This window comes from Quercus suber, unplaced genomic scaffold (assembly GCF_002906115.3).
Source record: "Quercus suber isolate HL8 unplaced genomic scaffold, Cork oak 2.0 scaffold_192, whole genome shotgun sequence".
Classification (NCBI taxonomy): domain Eukaryota; kingdom Viridiplantae; phylum Streptophyta; class Magnoliopsida; order Fagales; family Fagaceae; genus Quercus; species Quercus suber.
The window spans coordinates 454,657-481,996 of NW_027069650.1; the positions used below are offsets into that span (position 1 = coordinate 454,657).

Below are 27,340 nucleotides of genomic sequence, written 5' to 3' on the forward strand. Positions count from 1 at the left end.
AAAAAAAAAAAAAAAAAAACCTTAAACTTGAAGGCCCAAACTTAACGCCCAGTCCAGGGAGGGTCCAGGCAGCTATAATGATAAACTGATAAGTGATAAACAAAGTTACAAAACCAGCCAGGGAGGGCCCAAATAAACAAAGTTATCTTAATAAGTTCTTAACGAATAAAATGGAGTGCCCTGTGCCCAAATATTTATAATTTTATACCTCATTCCTGAACTTCAGAACCTGATACGGTGAGGTGAGCAGTTGAGACTTGAGAGAGGCGGAGAGTAGAGAATCAGAGAGAGGCTGAGGCGGTCCAGCTGGAGACTAGAGAGAGGCGGATAGCAGAGAGTAGAGAGAAAGGTAAAATTTTTAGGGTTTTGAGTGGATTTATTTGTTTTGATTTGTGATTGTTTTGTGGTTAATCTCTTAGACCGGATTTGTTGTTTATCTGTTTGTTTTTTGGTCAATGATTTTGTTTAGAACCAATGTGTAATAGGATTTACCAAAATTTTTGTTTTTTTGGTTTAAAGGATGTGCCAGATTATTTTTGTAATTCATTTGAAACAAAATACTACCCGGTTCTTTTCTAAAATTTTGGGGGCCTTAGGCAATTGCCTAACTCGCCTAAGGCTGTATGGGGGCAGGGGGGGTTAGGGATAAGGAATGTGAAAAGATTTAATCAAGCTTTGTTAGGGAAGTGGCTGTGGAGATGCGGGAATGAGAGGGAGGTTTTTATGGAGGAGGCTGAGAGAGGCGAAGTATGGGAAGGAATGGGGGAGGGGGATGGTGCGCGAAAAGTATGACCTTTTCCTGGTTTCTTTAGTTTGATGTGGGTGAGGATACTGGAGTGAAATTTTGCTTGATGTATGGTGTCGTGATTGCCCACTTAAGGTGGTTTTTTCGGAGCTATTTAGTATTAGTTGTGTTAAAGATTTCTCAATTTTTTAATTTTTTTGGGTTATGATTTTAAATTTACACTTTTTCTTCTTTGAATGTCTTTTTAAGGTGTAAGGCAAGGGTGCGACTGAGAGAAAGTTATGGCATCATCTGATGATGAGGCTGAGAGCCTGCCCGATTGTGTTGAAAATTACTACTTTTGGGATGAAAAAAACGAACCGATTTCTTTTATTGGTTTGCCAATTCAATGGAGAGAGGGTGAGATTCTGGATGGCAAAAAACAACAAATTTTCCTACGTGGGGATGCTGACAAAGGGCTTCAAAAATTACATAAGCAAGTTATAGCATGGAGATTTGATCTTTCCAATTTGAAACCCGAGATATCAGTTCTACTCAAGGGAAAACATTGGACCAAGATTGAGAGGCCAAGGAAAAGCTATGAGGATATGATTAGGACAGTCCTTGTAACAGTGCAATACCTTCATTTCTTGAGGAAAAATCCTGAAGCATCAGGAAAATCTTGTTGGGATCACTTGTCTAAAGTCTTCAGGTAAATCTATAAACATTAATGGAAAAAAAAAAAAAAAAATCCTTTCCTTTGTATTCCTAGTACAATTTTTTGACAACTTATTCTAACTGTAATTGCAGCTTGTATGATGTCAGACCTTCTCAAAATGATCTGGTGGACCACCTGCCTTTAATTAGTGAAGCTGTTAATAGGGATGATACCTTAGCAAATTCCAAGGTTTGTCTATCTTTCTTTGGGTTATTAATTGTGATGTGCAATGCAATATGCATGTTACCATTGTCTTTTGAATTCCATAAATCATCAATTCTTCTTAAGAAGTTGAGAAGAATCAGAATGTTTTGATGATTGTTACGAATGAGCCAATGAGCTCTAGTCAAATGACACTTTCTCCTCTTCAAGAGCAAGGTAGAGGATGAGGGTCGTGGTTCAAGACTCACTAGGTGTGTGCGTGTGTGTGTGTGTGTGTGTAATTTATCAATAAAAAAAGGGATGGTTCTTATTCATTAAACATGCCAGTTTGGTCTTTGAGGAATCTTGTTGGAGGATTCATTCTTTTTCTTCTGGAGTATGGACTCTTGGGCTATGTTTAAGTGAACAAGGTGGAAGCAAAGTGCACTCGGATTGATTTTGTGAGAGTTTATTTTTGTTGCTAAATTATTTTTTAGCTATCACTAACATGTTTAATTCTCGCTAGCTTTACATGTTTCTTTGAGGATCGTGTATCTAATCCACTACTTTCTTGTTTTGGAGGGACGCTGCATGATCCTTCTTGATTCAGTTTTGCTTAAACCATAAGCGTTTCTTGTTTAAAAGTGTATATTCACAGTTTGCTGTTTGTTAGGAGGGCATCATTTTATTTATGTATTACAATGACCATTTGTGATTTGAACAGCTCTTACGCACATTTCTTGAGGAGAAGCCTGGGAAGAGGAAACTACATGATGAGGTTATACTCCTGCAGTCCTACTTGTCTGTGTTTTTTTTTTTTTTTGGTCCCATTCCTCTGTAACTTCTAATTTTTAAAATTGTTTTTTAAGCCAGTGAACTTATCTGTATTTCAGGTTGTTCAAACTACAGACATGTCTGGATTTATAGTTGATGATGTAGATGATGATATTTTGGATGAAGAAGAAGATGAAGAAGAGGATGTGTTTGATTCTGTTTGTGCATTTTGTGATAATGGTGGTGATCTTTTGTGGTATGTACGTTTTAATTGGTTATCTGGTAATTAAATCTTTGTTTTCCGGGAAAAAAAAAATTCTGGTACTTAATATCTTATGACTTATATTGTCCATTATCATGGGTTAGACTGTAATTTGAGATTCACTTTACTGTACACATCATCTTTTTTTTCCTGCTTGTATTGTTTTTATCATTGTCATCATCATCACTGCACAAAAATATTGTTTTATTTTTTTTTTATAATTCCAAAAAAAAAAAAAAATGTTATATCAGAAATTTAATATTAAGAGCCTAGAGCCTAGAGTGGAGCAAAGAGCTTAGGAAGCCACCAGCCCCCACACCGGACTTCCTTGAAAGCAACATTTGGAGTTCCATATAGGTAGTAGGGGTGGTAGTCAGTAGGTTACTGGCATTTTTAGTGACTGAACTCATAGCATAATGGAAGGCACACGAAGATTTAGCATTGAAAGCAAATCCATAGGGATGGTGAGGACATAATTTGCTGGGTTCTTACCAAGAGTAAGCTGTTTGAAATCAAATCTTATTATAGGGTTCTACAGAGTGGGAATGCATTATCTTTTCCTTGGAAGCCTATTTGGAAAGTCAAAAGTTCTGCCAAAGTAGCTCTCTTTACTTGTACTACTGCTTTATGGAAGATATTAACGATTGATAATCTATGAAGAAGAATAACTATCATTGTGGAGCTATATTGCTATTTTTAGCACCGCCAAATGCAAAAGTGAGGCTCCATTGGTGGAGCTATAGTCAAAAATTTTGGCTTAAAGGACAAAAATAAAAATAAAAACACTTATTTATTCCTGCGTTCACATTACTTTAATTATTTTACTGATTTCTTTTCTTTCTTTTTATCCTTATTTTTTCTCTTCCTTCTCTTTCATTTCTATGACTATTCCTCCGTCGTTCTCCTCACTTTTTCTCACCATCTCCACTCTGAGTTTCTCTCTTCCTCCATCATCGATATGCACGAGCCCAGCTGCCACAGACTCAAACCGACCCATGCTGACATATATCCGACCCATCTCGCCCTTTCCGACCCACGCACCATCGCCGACTCGATTCATCATCCTCTCGCCCATCTTCAAAGCCGAGCTCCGTTCATCCATCATCCTCACTGAAGCTCTCTATTCAATTAGCCATTGCTGACCCACGCAGGCCACGCCCCATCGCCTTCTTTGTGTGTGTTTATTTATGTTGTTGATTTTGCTTTGGGGTTATTGAAAAGATCCTAAATTTTTTGAAGTTTCGTTTGTGATTGGTGATTTTTGATGGTCTGGGTTGAGGAAAAAGATTGGGGTTTTGGGTTGGGGTCATGCAACCCTTTTGTTTGGTTACTGAGAAAACATAGGATATATTAATAATTTGATTGTTAATTGAAATTGGGTTTTGCTAGGTCATATGGTATTTTTCCTGCATTTTCTGATAAGCCTGAGACTGAATTGAGGAAAATATTGTAAAGAGATAGATTGTTGTGCTTATTATTTGTTTAGCTTGGAAATGTTTGTTTGGGAATTTTTTGTGTGTAGGGAGGTTGTGGTTTCGGTGGTTGTGATGGGTGTTTATTGTAGTGGATATATATTATTTTATTGTAGTTGATATATTATTATATTGTGTTGTTTATATATTTTTTTTTTTGTTGAAAGCTAAAATAAAACAACCATTGTTGGATGTTTCGTAAAGTAAGAAGGTAAAATAAATAAAGTAGTACAATTGGTATGCCAAAGAGGATCATGGCACTGCTGGCTTGTTGGATGTGGCCCTAGACAATATAATGGAGATTTGGAAGGCTATTCCTCTATGTCTTATATGTGGGTTATTTGGAATGAAATGGATAGTCGAATGTGTAAAGGCTTGGAATGGAAAGTTCAAGGCTTGCTTTGAAATCTCTTTTTCTACGCCTTTTGTATGATTGGATGTCTTCTCTAAGAAGTCATTATTTCTCTAGTTTGTTGAATTTTATTGATTGTTGTACTTTTTGATACTTGTTAGATTTATGATTAAATTCACAATTTCTTATAAAAAAAGTTATTAAATTCACAATTTCCTAACAGCTTAAGCTTTTGGGACAATTGGATATTTAACTTAGTATCAGGGTAGGAGATATTGAGTTCAATCTTACTTTACCTTCCATTTGAAATGTTGAAAATCCCACGTATTGGACCCCACTTATTAAGGAGTTTAGGCCAACACATGAGGAGAAGTGTTAGAATTATGGTTAAATAATTAAATTCAAAATTTCCTAACAACTTAAACTTTTGGGACAATTGGTTATGTAACTCTTGTAATACATCACCAGTACATATCCCATGTGCCGGGTGATATCTTTTATATAATAAATGAATTCTTACTTATCTATAAAGAATATATATATATATATATATTGTTATTGTTATCATTATTAACGCATAATAGTGTACATACGTTAATAATGACAACCGAACACTATAAATGGAAGTCATAGAAAGAAAGTTTATCTCATTTGCTTATTTATAGTTTTTTAAAACCTCATTTTTTTTTCTAGGTAAAATTGCATTTTTACCAGCTTTCAACAGATATGTAAATAAGCTTTTCAACAAAAAGCTAATCCAAATGCGCCTGATAAATCTGCTGAGATTATATTCTCAATATAGATAGTATGGGTTTAATTTTGTCTATAATTAATGTGGCATGGCTACTTACACCACTTCTTTTGACATAAATCTATTTTTTGGGGACCTCCAGATGGTCCTTAACTCCTTATTCATGGTCTGTTGTTTGGTGGACTATGCATTCTTTTGATTAACTTCATGCATTGGTTAATGGTGTGCTGTTATTTGTTTTCTAATGCAGTTGTGAGGGAAGATGCATGAGATCCTTTCATGCAACTGTAGAAGCTGGTGAGGAATCTATGTGTGACTCTCTTGGGTATGCACAGGAAGAAGTGGATGTATGTTACTGCTTAGTATACCTTTGAAATTCTTATTCTCATTTATATCTTTTTAGCATCACCATTGAATTTTTTGTTTCTTACTTGCAGGAGATGCAGAACTTTTTCTGTAAAAGTTGTGAACTGAAACGGCATCAATGCTTTGTTTGTGGGGAGTTGGGATCATCTGACAAGTTTTCAGCTGCTGAGGTATAATTTTAACCAATATTTTTGTTTGTTTGTTTGCTTGTTTCCTTTTTTTTTTTTTTTTTCTTCAATATGTTCATTTTGTATTATTTTCTGCCATAGCTTTTATGAACTTTCACTAATTTTTGTTAGTGAGTCTTTAATTGTACAATGAGAAGAGATCAATTTGAAAACCAAGGGATTTTTAGCACATACGTTTCTTCTGTTTCAAAGAAGGAAGATAATGTTATAAGCTCGCTCTTCCCCTCCTGCCCACTATTTTTCTGCATTTCTTTTTAAATTAGGCCTTCCTCATGTTTACTTGTAGCTGACAAGTTTGATGCAACAATCTTGATTAAGTGAGCTTGCTTTTCTTCTTCTTTTTCTCTTGGTATGACTTGTATGATGTGCTTTAGCTTTCCGTTTCTAATTTTTGAAGTACACACCCAATTTTACCAAGAAAATACATGCATCTGTTATCTTCTTAAAGTTGTGTAATTTATTTCTAGGAAACCTTGCAGAGTAAGTAGTTTTCCAATTAAATATCCTCCTGGCTCACGATCAAAGCACTTTTCCTGCTGCTCTGAAATCTCCACCTGTCATTTATTTCCTAGTTTACAAATGGTTTCACCTAGAAACTACTGCTTTATTCTATTTGCCAGTTTGTTGGGAATGGTGAATAAAGATATATAATAAGTTGGCAAGCTTGATAACGTGCTCTTTAATAACTTAAACCTTCCCCCCTAAGATAAATACATCCTCTTCCAACCAGTTAAACGACATTCAAATTTCTCCGAAATAGTATTCCATTCCAAATTCCCATTGATTTAAAAGAAACCTCCAATGGCATGCCAAGATAAGCCATAGGCAATGATTCCACCTTGGAATACAAAAGATCAGCCTGCTCAGACACATTCTCCACCTCACCCATCGGCACCATCTCACTTTTTCCCAAATTAACTTGCAACCCAGTTACTGCCTCAAAACATGTCAGTAACAATTGAATGTACACAATCCGTGTAGTGTCAGCATCACAAAACAGGATGGTATCATCAGCAGATAATAAATGTGGGACAGACAACCCACCAGCATCAGAATTCCCTGCTTCAAATCCTTTAATAAGTCCTGCACCCTGTAAACGGCTGTTGATGACTCCCTATTCATTTTTTTCATAATTTTTATTTTTAATTATAATGTTATACAATTTATATCAAAACAATGAATGTAGTTCCCGATGTCTTAATGCAACATAAAGGTAACACTGTATGGCGAGGAGAACATATCTCTGTGCATTTTTTTTTTCATGATTTATTAGGCCCAAGATTTCAGTGAACGTTGAAAATTCTTTCTGGATTTCTCTATTTCTACTTATTTGGATATGCAATTTAATGGCTCTAACCAACTGCATTTTAGGTCTTTCCTTGTGTTAATGCAACCTGTGGCTATTTCTATCATCCACATTGTGTGTCAAAATTGCTTCATCAGGAGGATGAAGCTGCTGCAGAGGAGCTTGAGAAAAAGATTGCTGCAGGGGGGTCTTTTACATGTCCAATCCATAAATGCAGTGTTTGTAAACAAGGAGAGAATAAGAAAGATCCTCAATTGCAGTTTGCTGTGTGTCGGCGTTGTCCTAAGTCGTACCACAGGAAATGCTTGCCAAGGTGCTTATTAATTGTTACTTATAAAAAAAATGTGATTTCTATTCTCGTTTTTCCAGTACCAGCTATGAGAATATGCTCCTTTATAAGTAATATGTAGATGCTTGATGCTTGAGTTGCTTCTATCAGGAAGATTGCTTTTGAAGGTATAGAGGATGAAGGGATTATAGCAAGGGCTTGGGAAGGTCTATTACCCAACCGTATACTAATATACTGCTTGTAAGTTGTTTAAATGGGCTGCTCTTTTTTCTCCTTTACTATTTGGCTGTACTTATTGAATGTTTTTGTCCAATTGACCAGAAAACATGAAATTGATGAAGAACTTGGAACTCCAATAAGAGACCACGTAAAGTTCCCTGGTGTTAAGACTACTTTTGAAAAAAAGAAGGTAACGGTGGAAGAAAATAAAAAACAAGCATCAGACTCCCTCAGAAATAAAGAAAAAGATCTGTTTAAGAAGAAAAATCTTGCCTTCGATGACTCCTTCCAAGGAAGAACTGTTGTGAAAGTAGCTAGACAGAATCAGAAGTCATCCTCAGCTTTGAAGGTGGGACATACCAAAAATAGTGATAAAGTAATATCTGGATCAGATATCTCAAGGAAAGTGAAAGTAAATAATGCATCGAGAAAGCTTTTGAATGAAAATGCAAAGTCTATCTCGATGGAGGTAGATAAGTCCTCTACTGCTGATGAAAACAAACATTCTCTAGGCTATAGGTTATTTGACCTCATGAAGTCCAATGGGAAAGTTAAGCCCAGGAAGCAGGATATGCTTAATGGTGAAGCAAATAAGACTATGACAGTTAAGCCTGCCACCAAGAAGCTGAGCAGTCCACTACCATCATTAGATGCTGATTCTGAAAGGAGGTAAATCTTCTATTTTTACTTTTGAATACTTAAATCCTTTGTTTTAATGTAAATGATTAATATTAGGGCAACCAACTATTTTAGTCTTTGAAACTTACACAAATATTTGATTTAGTTCTGTAATTTAGACTTCAAATAAATTAAAAAGTTGCAGCTAGGTCATTCCTTTAGTCAAACGTGATGGAAGATATTTACAAAGCTATTTTGACTGACATGGCATAGCCATGAGCAGAGAAAAAAAATTCTTAAATCTTAAATGACTCTAAGGACCTAAAAAGGTTGTTGTGGATTTAGTCAATGCTATTTTGGTTGGCAGTTTTTAGGCAGAAAAGGTTGTTGGGTTAAAAAGGGGAAGAGAAACATAGAGAGAACGAAAGAAGTTCCTTTTTTTTGGGGGTTGGGGGGGGGGGTGTGTTGGGGTGGGGTGGGGTGGGGTACATCTAATTAGAAACCAAAAATGAAATGCTACATGGATAAGCCATACCAACAAATAAATTGTTATATGATTACTTTCTTTAGGTGTGGTAAGCTTGCAAATGTTTAAGTGACTTCTGTTAGTCACATCAATTGTCACATAAGAATTAACATGACTAGTCATCTGTTAGACTGACAGAAGAACTTAATTGCGACTTTTTATATTACTTAGGGGCTTGATACAACTTTTAAATTTTACGAAATTAGATTTTTCTGTATTTTCTGAATTTTACCAAATTAGTTTTCTCTTTATATTACAAGGAAATTGTCATGGTCGCATGCCATCTATTTTGAAGTTTAACTATGTATGCTTAATGGTGTCTTATTTAAAGATATATTTCTTGCAATGTAGATTGTTGGCTTTGTTGAAAGATGCCAATAAAGCTGTTACTTTAGAAGATGTTATAGAAAAGCACAAAGTTCCCTCTACTCATGCTTACTCATCAAAATATATAGTGGACAAGACCATTACTTTGGGGAAGTTGGAGGGTTCAGTGGAGGTACATGTGCCATCTTAAATGTTCTTACTGCTGCAAATGGATGTCATCTGTAGTTATTAATGTTGTTGTTTTTGTTATTTGTATTTTTTAAATGAAGGCGGTTCGAGATGCTTTAGGGAAGCTGGAGGATGGCCGCAGTCGTGAGGATGCAGAAGCTGTGTGCGGACCTGAGGTTCTGCAACAGATATTCAAGTGGAAGGTGGTTGCCTATCCTAGAATCTTTCAGTTCTATGAGGTTCTATTTTTTTTTTTGGTTATCTCAAGCTAGTAATGAAGAAAGTTCCATTTTTTTTTTTGAAATTCTGTGTCGAGCACTGCACTGTTTAGACTTGCATAGTTGTGTATTTCTAGTACTAAGGTTGTGCAGTGTCAAAGATGTACATGGCGCTTGTGCCTAATATGTTCATTTTTTTTAATTAGATAAAAACAGACATATTTTGGATGTTGGGGTATTTTGTGGATTTAACCAGTGTTGATAGTTATGACTGAATCTTTTGTATATTTTGGGCTGTGCATAAGCTTTTTATTCAAATCAAATTATTGTTCCCTCTCTTCAGGGTGGGGTTTGTTGCCCAAAGGTTTAACTAGCTAGAGGCAAGTCCAAGGGCTCTTCTTTAAAAGGCTCCCTACGTTATTTTAAAAATATATATATATATATTTAAGATATAAAATTTTCTGTTCTTTTTCATTTTGAGATTTCAACTCTTTTTTTTTTTTTTTTTTTTTTATGTTTTTTCATTTTGATCGGTAGGTTATGTATGCAGTCAAACCTACGACCTCACCCTCCACTAGCTCTTACAAGGGGAGGAGGTCCTTGTGAGCTAGTCACTGGCTGTTTTTTTTTTTTTTTTTTTTTTTTTTTTTTTTTTAAATGTTATGGGTTTATGTCGAGTCTGCCTACAGACAACTATTTTCACATGCTAATCTAAATTATGCTCGAGTGTCAACTTGTGGACCACCATTGGTTCTTGTGAAAAAGTGGATTGGTGCACCAATCACAAGCTGACACTTAAGCATGTTGTGGATTTGTGTCTGGAAATAATTGTCTTTAGAGTTTCTTGGTGTATATCGTATCACTTTGGAAGCTGCCGATTAGTCTCATGCAAACATTCTAGGGGTGATAGTGGTGTATGTTGTATTCAGTGATACTTCAAATGTTACTGCATATTGCAAACTTTTTTTTGTTTTATATTAGTAGGACATATGTAACTGACAATTTGAAAGAGGCATATTCTTTATTTCATGATTTTTTTAAAAAGGAGGTTGATTATCCTTTTCTTGCATTGTTGACTTTGGCGCCTGTGATATAGATTATTGAAAGTATCACTCTGCCTCTTGTCTGCACCATAAATTTATTTTTTCAAACAAACAAAATAGATGAGTTAAAAAGCATGTTGATTGGGTTTGAGACCAAACCATTTGGACTCTTTTTTGTTCATGTATATGTTGGGATTGGTTATTGTAGGAAACATTATGAAAACTGTGGCCTCTGATGTTGTGTAGGTGGCTTTTTTTCAACAATTTGTGTATGGTTGTCACTATTGAAGATTTGATAGTTAAATTGATTTTTTTTTTTTTTTTGGGGATAAATATTATTTTATTAAATGGATATTACTTCATGTACAAATGACACAATTAAAGAATCACAAAAAATGTTGTGTACAAAAGTATAGAGACTCTAAAAACAGTGGAATAGAGTTCGCTATGTGTAAAAGCCCCTGAACAAGACCAATCAAATAAAGACCTGTGAAGGTGGCTAGAAGCTGATCTCTCGAAGAAATCAAGTTGCTCACTTGTTCCCCTAGTTTATGGGAACTTATATGTATTCTCAAGAAAGAGAAACAGTTTCAGAGTTCTGCTAAAATTTTTATATGATTTCTCTATTTTTTTGTGTGGCAAAAGTTGGTTCGATAGGTTAAGATTTTGCGTTTCTGGCCCCACTTTCATTTGCTTCTGGCATATGCTCTGCAAGCTTGTCTTGCCCACATGCTCATATTATTTGTTTTGGCATGAAGGTCTATGTAACATTGCTGATATTTGTTGGATTAGTTGTATTGTCACTTGATATTAGAAGTGAGGTTTTCTCTTATTCTTATTGGCTTTATTGATTTGTATTTCTACAGAGCAAGCTTAGAGTATATCTTTCACCTTTTCTTCATGGTAATCGCTACACATCCTTTGGTCGTCATTTTACAAAAGTGGAGAAACTTGAAGGGGTATAATATCTTTCTTTTTTTCTTTTTTTCTTTTTTTTGCCTCAAGGCTATTCTAATATCGTATCATTCTTTAATATTTTATTCCGTTCTTGTATGTTATGTAATTATTTTTGTGTATTGATACATACTACACAGTTGGTTAGATCTACTACTGTTTGTTGTGCAGTCATTAGATGGCTTAAAAAATGGGGAAGAAAGAGAATAATGAACTAAATGTCTTTTGACTCTTGCGATTTTGGTTTGAGTTGGGTAGAGGGGGTTTGGGAAAGCAAGAAAAATGGAGGATAATCTGTTTGAGACGGTGGGGTGCATATGTGTAACTGTGTACATAATCATGTGCAACTGGACACAGTTATGAAGTTGATGTCAAAGTTAATGTCACTTCATGTCACACGTCTTCCGTGATTTTAAATTAATGACATGAGGTATACTTTTGCCATTAATCATAGCATGTTTATTTTACCTCTGCTGTATATATGTTGCGCTTGTAGATTTACTTCCATCAAGCCTTGGAATAGCTAAAAGCATGATTTTGAATGTGCAGATTGTTGATAAGCTTCATTGGTATGCACAAAATGGCGACATGGTAAGAATCTTTGTGCTTTGTTTATTCCTACTTCCATAGATTCTTCATGACATATGTTTATATGTTATTTTTCATGATGGTTTAAATAGTCCTAATTATAGTGATGTAATTCTCACTTATAAAGAAATATCATCAAAATCTACCACTTCCATCCTACGAGTCAACTTAGCTAAAGAATATGCTACTTTGTAGGTTTTCATGAGAACATACTTAAAAGTATGTATTGTTATGAAGATGTTAAGTCTGACAATTCTTTTAAATAAAGCTTTACCTATGTATGTGTGTTCCCTTGAAATATGTGATCAATCAAGTGATGACAGATATAGCCCTTTGGCTTTTGGTGTTGTGAACGTGGGTCTTACTGACCAAATCACGTTAATTTCTTATGTGAACAATTAAGCACGTCAATTGGACCTTGCTTGAATATCTTCACTCACATAATTTTCCTCTTGTTGGTGACTTGTAATGTAATCACCTTGTCAATCATCTTTTATTATTGGTTTTAAGTGAGAATTACATCACTATAATCCAGAATATTTCCATCATGAAAAATAAAAAATAAACGTTAGTTATTCCAATTTCTTCATGCATATTGGTAATATTACCTATGCAATTCACCCTCCTAGTACTTTGCATCATATTAAAGGATTTTGTCACATCAAGTTGTGATTTGAGTTTAGCCTTCAATAAAGTTGGGGGTTAGGTTGCCTACTAATTACCTCTTCAAACCTACAAAAATGGAAGGTTTGTGCATTGGGTACAACCTTTAATATTGTGGTGACATCTTCATAGGGGGGTTTCATGCAGATTTCTTAGAAGGGAGAGTTGTCATTTATTATTATGTGCCATTGATGCACTAAAATTGGTTCACACCAAGTTTCTTCCTTATTGGCTAATTGTATTATCAAATATTATTACACAACTTGAGGGGAGTGTTGGAAAGTATTACACTTCCCACCAATTTAAGATGAAATCAAGGGATTGGAGCAATCAATTATATTGATATACATATTGTAAGGTAGGAATTTGTTCCCCCCACATCTGATTGTATCCTACCGCGGTGCCTGGCGCGGTGCGGTTTTGTCCTTACTACTCACGCGTGAGTAGTGGTACACTACCCAAGCTCCTGAAGCGTTATAAAGGGTAGTGGGGCGCTCTCTCTAACCGATGTGGGACTCGACGAGTACAAGTCCAAGCTAGGCGCTTGCTTGCTCGTGCCTGCACTCGGGGACGAGGACAAAACCGCACCGCGCCAGGCACCGCGGTAGGATACAATCAGATGTGGGGGGAACAAATTCCTACCTTACACATATAATGAATTGATGGTTGACCTATTTTCTAATTCTGTAAATTCCATTATAAATATGGATTCCACTGTAATGTGTAATCAGTCAAGTGAATGAAAGATATAGCCCTTTGGCTTTTGGTATTGTGGACAGAGGTCTTATTGACCAAACCATGTTAATCTCTTTTGTACTTCCTCTCTCATGTTTTCTTTATCCCATAATATTTCAATTTTTGAAAATTTTGATTAAGCATTCTCCGATTAAAAACTAGGAAACATATTTTCTCACAAAAAAATCAAATTATCTTGGTCTGGAAAAGTTTATGCAGATACTGTTTGGAATTTTGTGCAACATAGATAGATGATGGTGTGGTATTTTGCAATGTAATGGGCTGGCAGGAACTATAAAAAAAAATACTTTTAGCAAAGTGTTCTCCTCTTGTAAGTGATTGCATATGGTTGGGTAGAATTTTTCCATGTAATCATATGATGTTTGAAATAGTTGATTATTGAGATTTTTTGTAATTAATAACCAATGGAATGAAAATCAACAAAATAATAAAAAGAAAAGAATTTGGAGAGCTCATAGTTTTTTAGATAATTTAGCTGATGAATGTTGTCCGGCAAAGTCTTCAGTCTAATCAATAATTTTATCCAATTATGGTTTTTTGTTTATTAGTAAAATTTCATTTAAAAAGCTGAAAAGGCACCACCCATGTACACAGGAAGTGTACAACAGATGAACCAAAATTAAAAGTTAAAATTACATCCTCAAACAAGCAAATCAGGCAAAGCAGCGCAAGAAAACACCCCCAAAGCACTTATCCACTCAAACAAAGTCACACGGAATAAAAGCTACAAGTTATGAATTGATCTTTCATAGCCCTCAAAAGTCCTAGAATTCCTCTCCTGTCATAGACCCCACATGGCGCGATGAAGGATAATATGGTTATTTTATTGATGCATTTGTCTTGGGTAAACCGAGTGAAAATGTTGGTTGGTGGGGTTAAATTTGGAGGCACATAAATCAATCACTTTTTGAGACTAAGGAGACTGGTAAAACTATTAAGGTCTTTTTTTTTTTTGCTAATTGTTTCTTCTTTACTATTCTGTGCAGTTGTATTGTTTTGCTACCCTTAGTCCATATTTGTAATGTGTTCTGGTTTCTTGGTAGTACCATGTTAGTAACATCATCTTTTTCAGACAGTAGAACTTGTATCTGTGCTCCATACATGGGAATAGATTAATAGTTAAGAGATTTACTAGTAGAGTTTCTTTGAGATGAATTGTCAGGTATCATTGCTAACATTGTTATTGTAATTTTTATTGTCATTCTCCTGATTACAAATTACTCCCTTGTACAGATAGTGGACTTCTGTTGTGGTGCCAATGATTTTAGTGTCCTGATGAACAAAAAGCTGGAAGAGAAAGGCAAGAAGTGTTCATACAAAAACTTTGATATTTTTCAAGCAAAGGTATCTTTACCTTTCTAAGTTCTCATACTACTGATCTTCTGAACTAGATACCTTTTTTTTCTATGACCTGTAAGCATGGCTGTGCTAGAGATAGACCCAAGTCAACACAGACTTACTTTTTAAAGGGGTCTTTGTCCCATGTCCAGAAACATGGAAACGGGGGATGTTGTGTTTTTAGATGTTAATGCCCTCTTATTATTATTAGGCGAAAATGATTGCAAATGGAAAGTGGCTTCTAGCTATGCTTACTAAAGAATATGGCCTTAAGATAGATATCCTAAGCCCCATAATGTTATAAGCACAATAACTTTTCTGAATATGTATATATTTAAAATTCTAATTTTTTTTCTTTATGAATGAGACAACTGAATAATTTAAAGGGGACTTTCTAGGCTCTAATATTTGGTGCTTCATATGTACTACTGAAAAATGATGTTTGGTATGATGAATGAATAACATGGAAAGTTTTTAATTTAATTTTCAATTGGTTTGAGATTGTATCGGGTTTGAAAATTAATTTGGAAAAATCTGGGTTAGTCCCTGTGGGAGTGGTTCCAAATTTTGAGCTATTAGTAGATGCTTTGGGTTGCAAGCAGGGTTCTCTTCCTACAAAATATGTAGGTCTTTCATTGGGTGCAAAATCAAACGAGAAGACAATCTAGAATCCCATCATTGAGAAGGTGGAAAGGAGGTTAGCGGGATAGAAACGGTTGTATCTTTCCAAAGTGGGTATAGTTACCTTGTTAAAAAGTACTCTATCCAATTGACCAACTTATCTTCTTTCTTTTTTCCCAATTCGGGTGGATGTGAGTCATATTGAACAACACCAGAGGAATTTTCTTTGGAGTGGTTTGGGAGATGACTCAAAACTTCATTTGTTGAATTGGTCCAAGGTATGTTCTCCTATTCAATCTGGGGGTCAGGCAATTTTTTAATCAAAAGTCTAGGTACACCAAGGGTGTACATGGATAACAATACATCAAACACATAAATTACAAAGATCAAGCATTTCTAAAAAATTAGAACAAGGAAAAAGATTAAAGGAAGAACTCCACTCTAGCAAGGTGTGAAGAAGAAGAGATTTAAATTCTAAACTAGACCGTTCCTTCCCTTTGAAACATCTTGAGTTCTGTTCTAGCCAAATACACCATAGGATACAATGTGGGACAGCCCTCCATAAATCGATGCTTTGATGGCTGCTGAAGGAACCTTGCCAACTTGAAAATAAATCAGATGGCAACATAACCCATAGAAGAACAAATAGAGTCCACACCATAGACCATAATTTATAAGCAACAGGACATTGAAGAAGAAGATGATTCACCGATTCCCCACTCTTTTTACACATATAGCACCAATATACAACGGCGACACCCTTCTACCATAAATTCTCAATAGGCAAAATCTTACCTAATGCAGTAGTCCAAGAGAAGAAAGGAACCTTAGGAGGGACCTTTGAATGCCAAACAGGTTTCCAAGCGAAAGAAGAAATGTCAAGAGTAGAGAAAAGGGAGAGATAGTACTCAATCACTTTAAAATTCTTATTTCCTGCCAGTTTCAAACATAGTTTGTCTTGGCATTCACCATTAAGGGGCATAGAATTGATAAGATCTAGAAAAGTGTAAAAATGTTTCGTTTCCCAATCTTGGGGAGCTCTAGAAAAAAGATCCCAGTGAAGCCTCTGGTTTGGAAAGTGCATAACATCTACAATAGAAGACTCCATATTACAACTAATGTTATAGAGTTCTGGAAAAGCCTCCCAAAGAGTACAACTCCCACACCACACATGATGCGAAAATTTAATTCTGTCACCAACACCAACCTCGAAGTGAATGGATTTTGAAAAGGCTGGCCAGCCTTGTCTTATGGTTCTCCAAAGACTAACACCATAAGGATTAGAGACTTCTTTTGTACACCAACCTCCCCAATCATTCCCATATTTAGTCTCAATAACCCACCTCCAGAGATGGTTGTCTTTATTTCATATCTCCACAACCATTTCCCCAACAAATCTTGATTGAAGGTTCTCAAATTTCTAATGCCCAAACTACCAAACTGCAAGGGAGAAACAAACCTGGGCCCATTTTACTAGACGATATTCAAGGGACTCTTCTCTCCCACTCCATAAAAAATTCCTCTGAAGCCTCAATATGAATAACAATATCCATTGGAAAAGGGAAGAGAGATAGGAAATAAGTTGGCAAACTTGAGAGAGTGCCTTTGATTAAGGTAATCTTACCACCTTTTGATAAATATAATCGCTTCCAACTCGTTAATCTTCGCTCCATTCTTTCTAGAATAGAGTTCCGAATCACTCTATCCTTGAATTTAGCACCCAAAGGCAGTCCCAAGTAAGTCATTGGCAAAGATGACTGTCTACAACCCAGCAATGCTACAAGCTCCCCGATATTAGCCACCTTTCCAACTGGAACTAATCCTAACTTAGCCAAGTTAATGTGCAACCCTGACACCGCCTCAAAAGAGGATAAAATCTCCCGCAAATATTCAATCTGACTTGTTGAAGTATCATAGAAAATTAAAGTATAATCCACAAAGAGTAGATGGGCCGCCATGAGGGTGGTATTAGACTAGGTACCAATGGTGAAACTCGAGATGTGTCCAACTAGAACCACACCATCCAACAAGTGGCTTAACGCCTCCATAACAATAGCAAATAAGAGCAGGGAGAGAGGATTTCATTGGCACAGCCCCCCAGAGCTCCCTAAGAAATCCTTAGGGGAGCCATTTATTAGAATTGAAAATCTCACTATGGAGATACAAAACAAAATCCACTTTCTCCATTTCTCAGAGAATCCATAGCACTGCAACATATACATAAGAAAATCCCAACTAACATGATCAAAAGCTTTCTCCACATCTAACTTACATAAAACCCCAGGTATCCTTGCCTTGAGCCTACTATCCAAACACTCATTAGCAATTAAGACAGAATCTAGGATTTGTCTATCCAGAACAAAAGAATTTTGAGACTTAGAGATAATCCCAGTAATCACCCTTCTCAACCTATTAGCTAGCAACTTGGAAATGACTTTATAAATACTGCCCACTAGACTAATGGGTCTAAATTCTCTCAATTAGAAATTTGAGATGCTTTAATGAAGCATTGTTAGGAAAATGGTTGTGGAAATTTGAGTCTGGGAGAGATGTGCTATGGAGAAGGGTGATAAGGGTTAAATATGAAGTGCGGAGGGAGGCTGGCGCGCCAACTCTATTTCAGGCCCTTATGGGGTGAGTTTATGGAAGACTATTAGTAGTAGCTAGTCTACTTTTTCTCACTATATTAAGTTTGAGATTGGAGATGGGACTAGAGTGAAATTTTGGCATGATGTCTGGTGTGGGGATAATCCTTTGAGTGTGTGTTTTCCAGAGTTGTTCAAAATTAGTAGTGCTAAGGAGGCTTATGTGGCTGATCTCATGAAGTTCCCCAATGGGGTTCATTTGGAGTTCTTGCGTGCTATTCAAGATTGAGAATTGGAATCTTTGTCTAATTTTATGGATGTTATGTACGGAGTCTCGTTGAGGGGTATTGGTGAGGATAAGATATGCTGGATAATTCGTAAGAGAAGGGGCTTTGAGGTGAGTAGCTTTTATCGGACCTTATTGGGTGTATGCAACTAGTCTTTTCCTTGGAGAAGTGTTTGGAAGCCAAAGGTTCCTTCCAAAGTTGCATTCTTTGTTTGGAGTATAGCTTTGGAGATTGTTTTGACTATTGATAATTTACGTTTGAGGAAAGTGTGGATTCTAGATTGGTGTTATATGTGCAAAAAGAATGAAAAATTGGTAGATTGTCTTTTATTACATTGTCTTATTGTTTTTGAGTTGTGGTGACGCAGGACAAATAATAATTTTCTTGCATCTCCCGCATCATGTGGTCTATGGAGGTCACCTTGTTTGGTATCTACTAGGTAATGCCAAAGACTTTGGTTGAGCTCTTTGCATGTCAGCAAGGTAAATTTGGTCGGCATCGTAATGGAGTTATTTGGATGGCTGTCCCTCATTGTTTGATGTGGTGCATTTGGCAGGAGAGAAATAACTGGGGTTTTGAAGACTCTAAAAGGACAATGGCATATTTAAAACTACTCTTCTTTAAAACACAATCAGATTGGATGTCTATCATAGGAAGTTTTTCTATTTCTTTGGTTTATGATCTGATGGATGCTTGTAATTTGAGTTTTTGATTGTTTTGGTCCCCCACTATATACTTCCTATATACTTGGGTGACTCCTTTTTATGATATGAATAATATTTACATTACTTATCAAAAAATTTCAATTGGAAATAATATAGTCTAATACCTAATTATATAGGCTACCATCCTGAGTATGAACGTTAATAAATATAAGAACCGTTGGTATTTACTTTCAGTTCTTCATTTTGATCATTTCGTAGTTTTTCTCTTTTTGGTATTGCTATATTATGTCATATTGTTGGGTGCTAGACTCTCACTCTCTTCCCAAGTGTGTGTGTGTGTGTCTGTGTCCATGTGCTTATATTGTTATTGGCTTGTGTTTTAAACCTTTGCCAGAATGACTTTAATTTTGAGAAGAGGGATTGGTTTACTGTCAAACCAAATGAGCTACCTACAGGGTCGAAATTGGTAAGAAATGATATCTTGTTTCCATTTAAAAATTTTAATGAATTTCTGCAGGAAAATGATTTGCTATTTGTTTCTTTCTACTTGAGCAGATCATGGGGCTAAATCCTCCTTTTGGAGTCAAAGCAGCTTTGGCAAACAAGTTCATTGATAAAGCTCTCGAGTTTAACCCCAAACTTATTATTCTCATCGTTCCATCAGAAACATACAGGTACTACTTTGTAGTCCGTCTCTCTCTCTCTCTCTCTCTCTCTCTCTCACACACACACACACACACACACACATGTTGACACAAGTACCTCTACAGTTCTTGCTTTTAGCCAAGGTTGGTTGAAAGGAAGTTACATTATGAATTGATTTTTCACATTTGTTGCTTTTCACCAGGTTAGATAAAAAGAAAAAATCTTATGATCTTATTTGGGAGGATGGAAATTCTTTATCAGGAAAGGTAAAGTAATGTTCTTTCTGGTTTCTGTGTGGTGGCCATATCTAAATTATTCTTTCTAGAATGACATGGTTAATGCTGGCTTTTCTTTGTATCTCCCTTGTCAGTCATTTTATCTGCCTGGATCGGTTGATGAGAATGACAGACAAATGGATCAGTGGAATTTACATGCACCTCCACTGTCTCTTTGGAGTCGTCGTGATTGGACTGATAAACACCAAGCCATAGCTGAAGAACATGGTCACCTCCTCAAACAACAAGAAGAATCAGACATGAAAAAGAATCATCCTGAGAATTTAATCCATGATCATCCAGTGGACAATCAAAATCATTATGGTGATGCTTCCATGCAGATTGATGATCCCACAAAAAGTGATAGACTGGAAATATTCAGAGGTGGGTCAATTGTCATGGAAGGTAATAAAGAAAGCCCCACTTGCATCAGTGGTGATAGAGTAAACCTTGAGAGTGAGGGCCCTGGGAAGAACCAGCCCAGTGAGGCATTTGTAAGAAAGAGGAAACGTGATAAAGAACACAGAAAAGGAATGGGTGAGAAATCACCAGACAACAAATTGGATGGTGGCAGGACTCGCTGTTCTCCATCCAATGTAGTTGATGTAAGACCCTCACTGGAACATCTGCATTCCAAATCCCTTGAGATGCCCTCACATGCCGAGCTTGGTGAGAAGGGCCAGGAACGTAGCAGGCCTCACCATTCTCCACCCAATGTGGTTGATGGCAGATCCTCACTGGAACGTCTACATTCCAAGTCTCTTGAGACGTCTTCACTTGCTGAGCTTGGTGAGAATGTTCAACATTTTGAGCCCAGCATATCTGGTTCTCATATGCAGTTTGCAGCAGCTTATGGTGGGAGCCCGGCTAGCAAACCCAATGAGATGGGCAGCGCATATAATCGGAGTGGCGATGACCCTTACTTAACTGGGACTATCCATAGAATGTCAACTGGTGTTAGTCCTGGTTCTGATTATAGGGCTAGAAGCGTGGAGGAACAGCTTCCGGGGTACACAAGGGACAGCTCAGATGGTCTTGGTTACAGATATAATATTACTCAGGTGGAAGAGAACTTCCAGAGGGACAGAGAAATAAGGACACGGCTTCGCTATTATGGACAGCTTGAGCCTGATCTGCCAAGATATAATTATCTGGCAAGTCATGATTCTGGATATGGCCGCATTGGATCAGTGTCATCTACTTATGTTCATCCAGCTCCACCAGCTGATTTGTCTTACAGGATGAATACATCAGCAATGCAGCGATATGCACCCCGACTGGACGAGTTGAACCACACAAGGATGAATACTTTAGGATCTGAGCCACATCTGATGAATAGAAACAGCTTTTATGATCCTCGAGCACCCCCACCTGGGTATCAAGGCAGCCCGATGGGTTTTGCTCCTGGTCCTCACAGTTCCTATTCACACCAGAATTCAGCAGGTTGGCTGAATGAGTAGTTATGTCACCACATACCTTTTTGGCGTTATCCTTAACTGTTGACTGGCTAGGCTCTTAGACTCTAATAGTTGAAGTTGTTTTGTACATCACTTTACAAGTTCAAAGTTGCTTGTAGTTCTTCAAGTGGAAGCTTCTGCTCTTTGAAGCAATTTGTTCATTAGATAGTTTTTTTTTTTTTTTTTTTTTACATCATTGTATTTTTTTTTTTCTCCTTGGTGTTTAATTGATCTCCATGGGAATGATGAAGTATACAAAATTACGACGCAAAGTAGTAAGCTCATTACGAACCATCAACGCGGTTTTTCAAAGAACAGACCTTATGAGCTGATTTAAAATGGAAGTTCTGCAAAGAACAGTTAAAGCTTGCGGTTGACTTCAAATCTAGAAACTTTACACCGCTCACTGATTTAGCGCAATGTCTGTATGGTCTACATATTTAAAAATTCTGGGTCCCCACAAAAGCAAACCCAACCACCGTATATTTTTTTATTTAGAAAGTTAAACTCAGGCTTAAATTAATTGTAGGACTGCAATCTGAGTCATTATCTGTCTGGCCCGTCATGCTAAACTACTAAATTTCTAATGCTGTAGCCCTTAAGTGATCCTATATTAAATGTCATTTTTAAATTAAGTAGATCCAGAGCCAAAGACCTGCAGTCGCCACCTCAAATCAAGAACTTCATCAAGGTATAGATCATGGTCATTGCTACTCGGTCGCTGCTAGAAAGAGAGGCAAAAAAGAAATGGATTCTGAAATCAAGAACCTCATAGAGGTATGGTTCACTGTCGTCACCTCTCTTTGTTATTGTTACTACATAGTTGCAAGGATCCCAAGAGGAATGATAAGGCTCCTCTTCCTCCTCCCCATCTTTTACCTCTTCACCATGCTCCCTTGTAACATCAACTCTATCAATCTTGGCGGCCCCGCTGCATTCTTCCTCGGTTGGCTTGGCAACTTCAAGCTCCTTCTCTTTGCCTTTGACCAAGGCCCTTTATCACCACCCCCACAAAAACTTCTTCATTTCATATCCATAGCTTGCCTTCCCATTAAACTCAAACAAGGCCCACCTCTCAACACCAAAAACAATAAAAACCCATCTCACAAAAACATCCCAAAATCCCAAAATCCTACAAAAGTGCCTACATCTATCTTGTTGGTTATAAAAGCCTTGTTTCTTGCCATGATAATACATGCCTATGACAATAGACCAATTTTATATCCATATGTAATTTTAACTCTCTACTGTTGCCATATCCACCTTGCTGTAGAAATTGTCCTAGCCTTGGTTGCTGCCCTAGTTCAAGCCATTTTTGGGTTTGAGATCGAGCCACAATTCAATGAGCCCTACCTTGCCACCTCACTACAAGACTTCTGGGGCCATAGGTGGAACCTTATTGTTACTAATATTTTATGACCTACCATTTACATTCCCGTCCGTTGTTTTTTTGCTCATTTAATTGGGCCACGTTGGGCTAGTCTACCGACCATTATTTTAGCATTCTTAGTGTCAGGCCTATCTCATGTGTGCATTCCACTTGGGAGGTAACATGGTTCTTTGTCCTACATGGCATCTGCACAGTTATTGAGGTTGTTGTGAAGAAGGCAATGATCAACAAGTGGCAGTTGCATCGGGCAATTTCAGGGCCATTGACGATCGGGTTCGTAGTAGTGACTAGTGGTTGGCTGTTCTTTCTACAATTAATAAGGAATGGTGTGGATATAAAGGTCACAAAGGAGTACTCCATTTTGATTGATTTTGTCAAAGTCAACCTACCATTGCAATTGCCCTTGGACAAAAGTTAGTGTCCCATTTTTCAAAGGTGCATACCACACTTGTATGTTGTATCATCATTTGTCTAGTCCCTACAATTACAAAGTCACATCTATTTGTTCATGTAGTCAATAGCTTAGAAAAATATTCTTCACAATGGAGGAAACTTTGTATAATGAAACAAAATAAAGAAAAAAAAATTCTTTTAAAAATGCAATTGAATGGTTCACACTTGTGTTTATAACTTCATTACTTGATCTTATATATTAAATGATGTCCTTTTGCTTTATTATTATTATTATTTTTGCTTGGTTCATTGCTTTATTATTATTTTATGATGTTCTGTAATGGGCTTCTAATGCACTTGATGATGGTGTGGTGAGTGGTCAGATGTCAGAGTAATTAAAAAAAAAACCAGAAAAAAAAAAAAAAAAGTGGTCACAATGTGTTAGACAATAAAGTGGCAATATATTTTGCTTAACCTTTTATTTAATTTAATTGTGTGACGAGTAATCATTAGTACTTCCATGCATGGTGACATGAAATTCTCACCTATCACATTTATGGGGAATCAAACCATAAATTTAATTAGTGGATCTACCATGAATATAAATGTGAGAAAAATAAACACCATATCACTATACTCATAAAGCACCAAATAATTATTTGTGTGTAACTACTAAGCTTTGAGTGCAAAAAAATTGAGCTCAAATTAGCAATCTTCTTATAGAGGAAGGGTTTGGTAGTTTATGTTACAACTCTGGAATAAAATTCAGCATCCATGTGTTGTCAGGCTTTATAAAACTTCTTCATTACTATGATAGGTTGCAACATTTTTGCCTCTTTTACTATGATTTGCATCCCGGGTATGCTTCTTGATCAATTTGTGATAAGTGCACCAGGTTCTTGAATATGCTTTTGCCTAGTTTCACAGCTCTAATTTGTTCGAGTGCCAATTTATCTTTTAAGTTTCATACTTCTAAGTCCCAAGCCCACTTGATTTTGTACAATTAGAATATTATTTAAGGGATAAAATTAAAACCTAGGTACAAATAGTCAGGCATTGGATATTAGGTTCTCCAATTAAATTTAACTTGTATTGACCAATTCAATTATATGATTATAAATTTAAAAGTCATAAGAAAAGATAATATTGTTCTTGTTACATTCATAAAAATATGTTGATGAATTCCTTTTCTTTTTTTGAGTAAAAAAAAGTAATGGCTAAATTTTTTTAATGGTTGTTTTTCATTGGTGGCTGAAGCTTCAGCTATAAGATTGGGAATGCAAGTTGCTAGCAAAAAGAATTGGAGTAGAGTTGTATTAAAGAGCGACTCTCGAAGGAATGCATCCTCCATTTATCTCATCCAATGGAGACAACAACAGGGTCTATTGAAGGGTTTATGCAAGACATATGTTCTTTATCAATTTCTTCCTCTGTTTGTTTTCTTTGGATCAGAAGAGGGGCTAATGTTACCGCTCATGCTCTTGCCAAATAGGCGCTCTCTTGTAATTTTGCAAGCCCTGTTTCTTTTGCTATTTGCCCCCATTCTGTCTTCAATGTTTTGAAAGGGGGTTGTAACTTGTGTTGTGTAGCTTTTATGTTGTTTCAATAAAATCTTTATTTGAAGCAAAAAAAAAAAAAAATCATTTAATAACCTTTTATACATTTCAAAAAAATAAAAACTATGTGCAAATATTAAGAAAAGCATACAAATTACCAAAAAAAAAAAAGAAAAAAAAAAAAGAAGGTTCTTACTAACAAATAAACTATTAATAAATATTTTACAAAAAACAACTTAAAAGAACCTGAGTTGCTTACCCAAATTATAATGAAACACAAATTCCAACTAACCAAACTACATTAATTTGATACAACTTATCTAGCATTAGCATTGATAGGGAATATTTTCACCAAAACAAAGTAAGTCTAACATGTGAGGGTTGCCATGTCTCCTAGGGATCGTCATGTATAAGAGGATTGTCAAGTACCCATGTCTAGTACCCTGTTATGCAATCCGTCCCACGCTTATTCATCCTAAACACCATAGAGACAGATAAATGTGACCTGATGGACGATCCTTCACACTTAGTCCTCCAAGCCATTTGCGTATCCTCCACTTCACTATCTTCATATGGAAAGAACTTGCACACCATGCCTAATGATCCTTTTATATATTTGTATCCTCCAAGTATGGGAAGTTGGACCCAAAGAACTTAGGTAATTAACTGCACTGTGCTCTCTACAAGGGAAAAGCCTAAATTCTTGGGAAATTGGTCAACCTTATACCACTATATAAGTATCAACCCCCCACCTTTCCAAGGTACGTGTAATTTCCTAACTCTCATACTTTTGGAGTTATTAGGAATCATTAAGTTACTAACTTAGCCTTTAATTTGGAGAGTCTTTAGCCTGCACCACACATTCTTCAGGTACACTAGTGACTACGCATTTAGACAATTGACTCACTAACAATTCATTACATCATCAAGCACATTGTAAACCCTAGAAATTGCACCAACGACATAGACTCAACTAGTAAGCCAATCCTGTTTAACTTGGAGATACTAACTACCCTAGCAACTCTGATTGAGCTTAATTATAGTCGCCACGAAAAACTAACTGAGCATCTTTGGCTGCATTAAGCTATTATGGGCCACAATAGCTAATCGAGAAGACTATTTAATACAAATTCTCTGTATCATTTTTTGTATTATATTTTATATTCCACAAATCACAAATTGTCATGTATTTGTTTAATTTTCATTGTAAAATAGCCAAAGTTTAAAATGGAAATAAATAAACACATAACAAATTATGATTTATAGAACATAAAGTGTAACAGAAAATATAGTACAAAAAAGCCTGTTTGGTGGGTTATTTTGAGTAATGTAGGGTCTGGCTTTATAGCCCAAGCCCAAGAAGGATGGATTACGAGCCCAATGAACCCAAGACAATGAATTTGTAGAGAGTGGGCGAAAGAGCTGGGCTGATTGCGAATTAAACAGTGATTAGTTATGATGTTTAAGGATCCATTTGACACAAGATCACGCTCATCTTGCTTGACAAGTGTGTGTCCGAAGAGATGTGTTATTGAATGAAAGATGATTACAACTCTTAGAGCTACAGTAAAATTATCTCCTCCTTCTCTCCTCTTTTTTCTCGATCCCTATTATCAGAGACCTCTTCTACTTATATAGCACCCTCTCCCATCATCTTCATCGTCCACTTGTTCTTCATCTAAACATCCACTTGAGTGCATGTCCCATCAGGCATTCTCTTTACCCCTCCGTGAGTGGTAGTAGCTGAGATTACACTGTTCAAGGGTCTTCTCCACATTAATACGGCCAGAAAAGCAGCTGTAGTGCATTTAATGTGGTGGTGACAATTTTTCCTTGAAATATTTCCTTGTCCTTATCATCCCCAGGTATGCCCAGAGCTTATCTTTGTCGTTGGGATTGCTAGAGAGTTCATTCGGACCTTCCATTTGTTGGCTTGGTCAAGACTATTCGTATCCGAGGAGTATAACCTCTTCGGACAAAAGGTGACCTCTTCGGATGTTACTCTTCCTACACTTCTGGGTCGGTTGTGTTCAGATGAATTCTGCCTCAACCCGCTATTCCTCTTCGGACGTACAGTACTCCTCAAGACAAGGCCTCCAACCCAATAGGTATGTCTGGGCTTTTACCCCCCTACAATAGCCCCTCAAAATCCTAATTTTTCCCTCGCATCCGAAGAGAAAAGGTGGGATTTTGACTTGCCACGAGGTGAGAAGCTTGAGAACAGACAAATATCTGAACTGGCACGTGTGTAGGCCTAGATAGAAGCGCTTCATTATTGCCAGTGTTTGTTTTCGTATTTCCAAGGCGCTACATTAATTACTTCAGGCGGCGCCTTGTCCTTTGTATCCAACGGTGGGCTGTTGATCTAACGGGCGTGGTTCTTCCCTAGGATTTGAGCGAGATAACTCCTGCCCCTTCGTTTGACCCCGTATAAAATCTCAGGAGAAGTCACTTCTTCTTCACTTTACAAACTATCAGACTTCCCAGCAAGAACAAGCACACGACTTCACCACGCTCTTTCAGTCATCGATCCCAGTCTTCTCCAGAGCCTTTGAGGATCCTTGTGCGAGTTCGAAGATCAATCTTCAGTTCAGTTCCTGTAAGTTTTCATCTTTTCGATCCTTCAATTTTCTTTTCGGCCAGTTTCCTCGACTTTTGAACAATCATTCCCTGGTCGCTACGCTCAGTGCTTCTATCTTTTTGTT

General features: G+C 36.6%; 1 protein-coding gene and 1 pseudogene across 1 annotated transcript; both read left to right on the plus strand.

The window, feature by feature from the left end:
- Window positions 1-167: 167 nt before the first annotated feature.
- Window positions 168-21,457, plus strand: LOC112003340 (protein ENHANCED DOWNY MILDEW 2). Its single transcript, XM_024035527.2, has 19 exons — window positions 168-349; window positions 995-1,436; window positions 1,535-1,631; window positions 2,308-2,361; window positions 2,477-2,613; window positions 5,445-5,541; window positions 5,632-5,730; window positions 7,120-7,367; window positions 7,494-7,583; window positions 7,665-8,231; window positions 9,058-9,205; window positions 9,303-9,404; window positions 11,329-11,421; window positions 11,966-12,007; window positions 14,657-14,767; window positions 19,314-19,385; window positions 19,475-19,593; window positions 19,767-19,830; window positions 19,935-21,457. Exons 2-19 carry the CDS (start codon window positions 1,027-1,029, stop codon window positions 21,297-21,299), a joined length of 3,915 nt encoding a protein of 1,304 aa, XP_023891295.1. The 5' UTR covers window positions 168-349; window positions 995-1,026; the 3' UTR covers window positions 21,300-21,457.
- Window positions 21,458-21,557: 100 nt separating this feature from the next.
- On the plus strand, window positions 21,558-23,298 carry LOC112003344 (long-chain-alcohol O-fatty-acyltransferase-like; annotated as a pseudogene).
- Window positions 23,299-27,340: the final 4,042 nt, after the last annotated feature.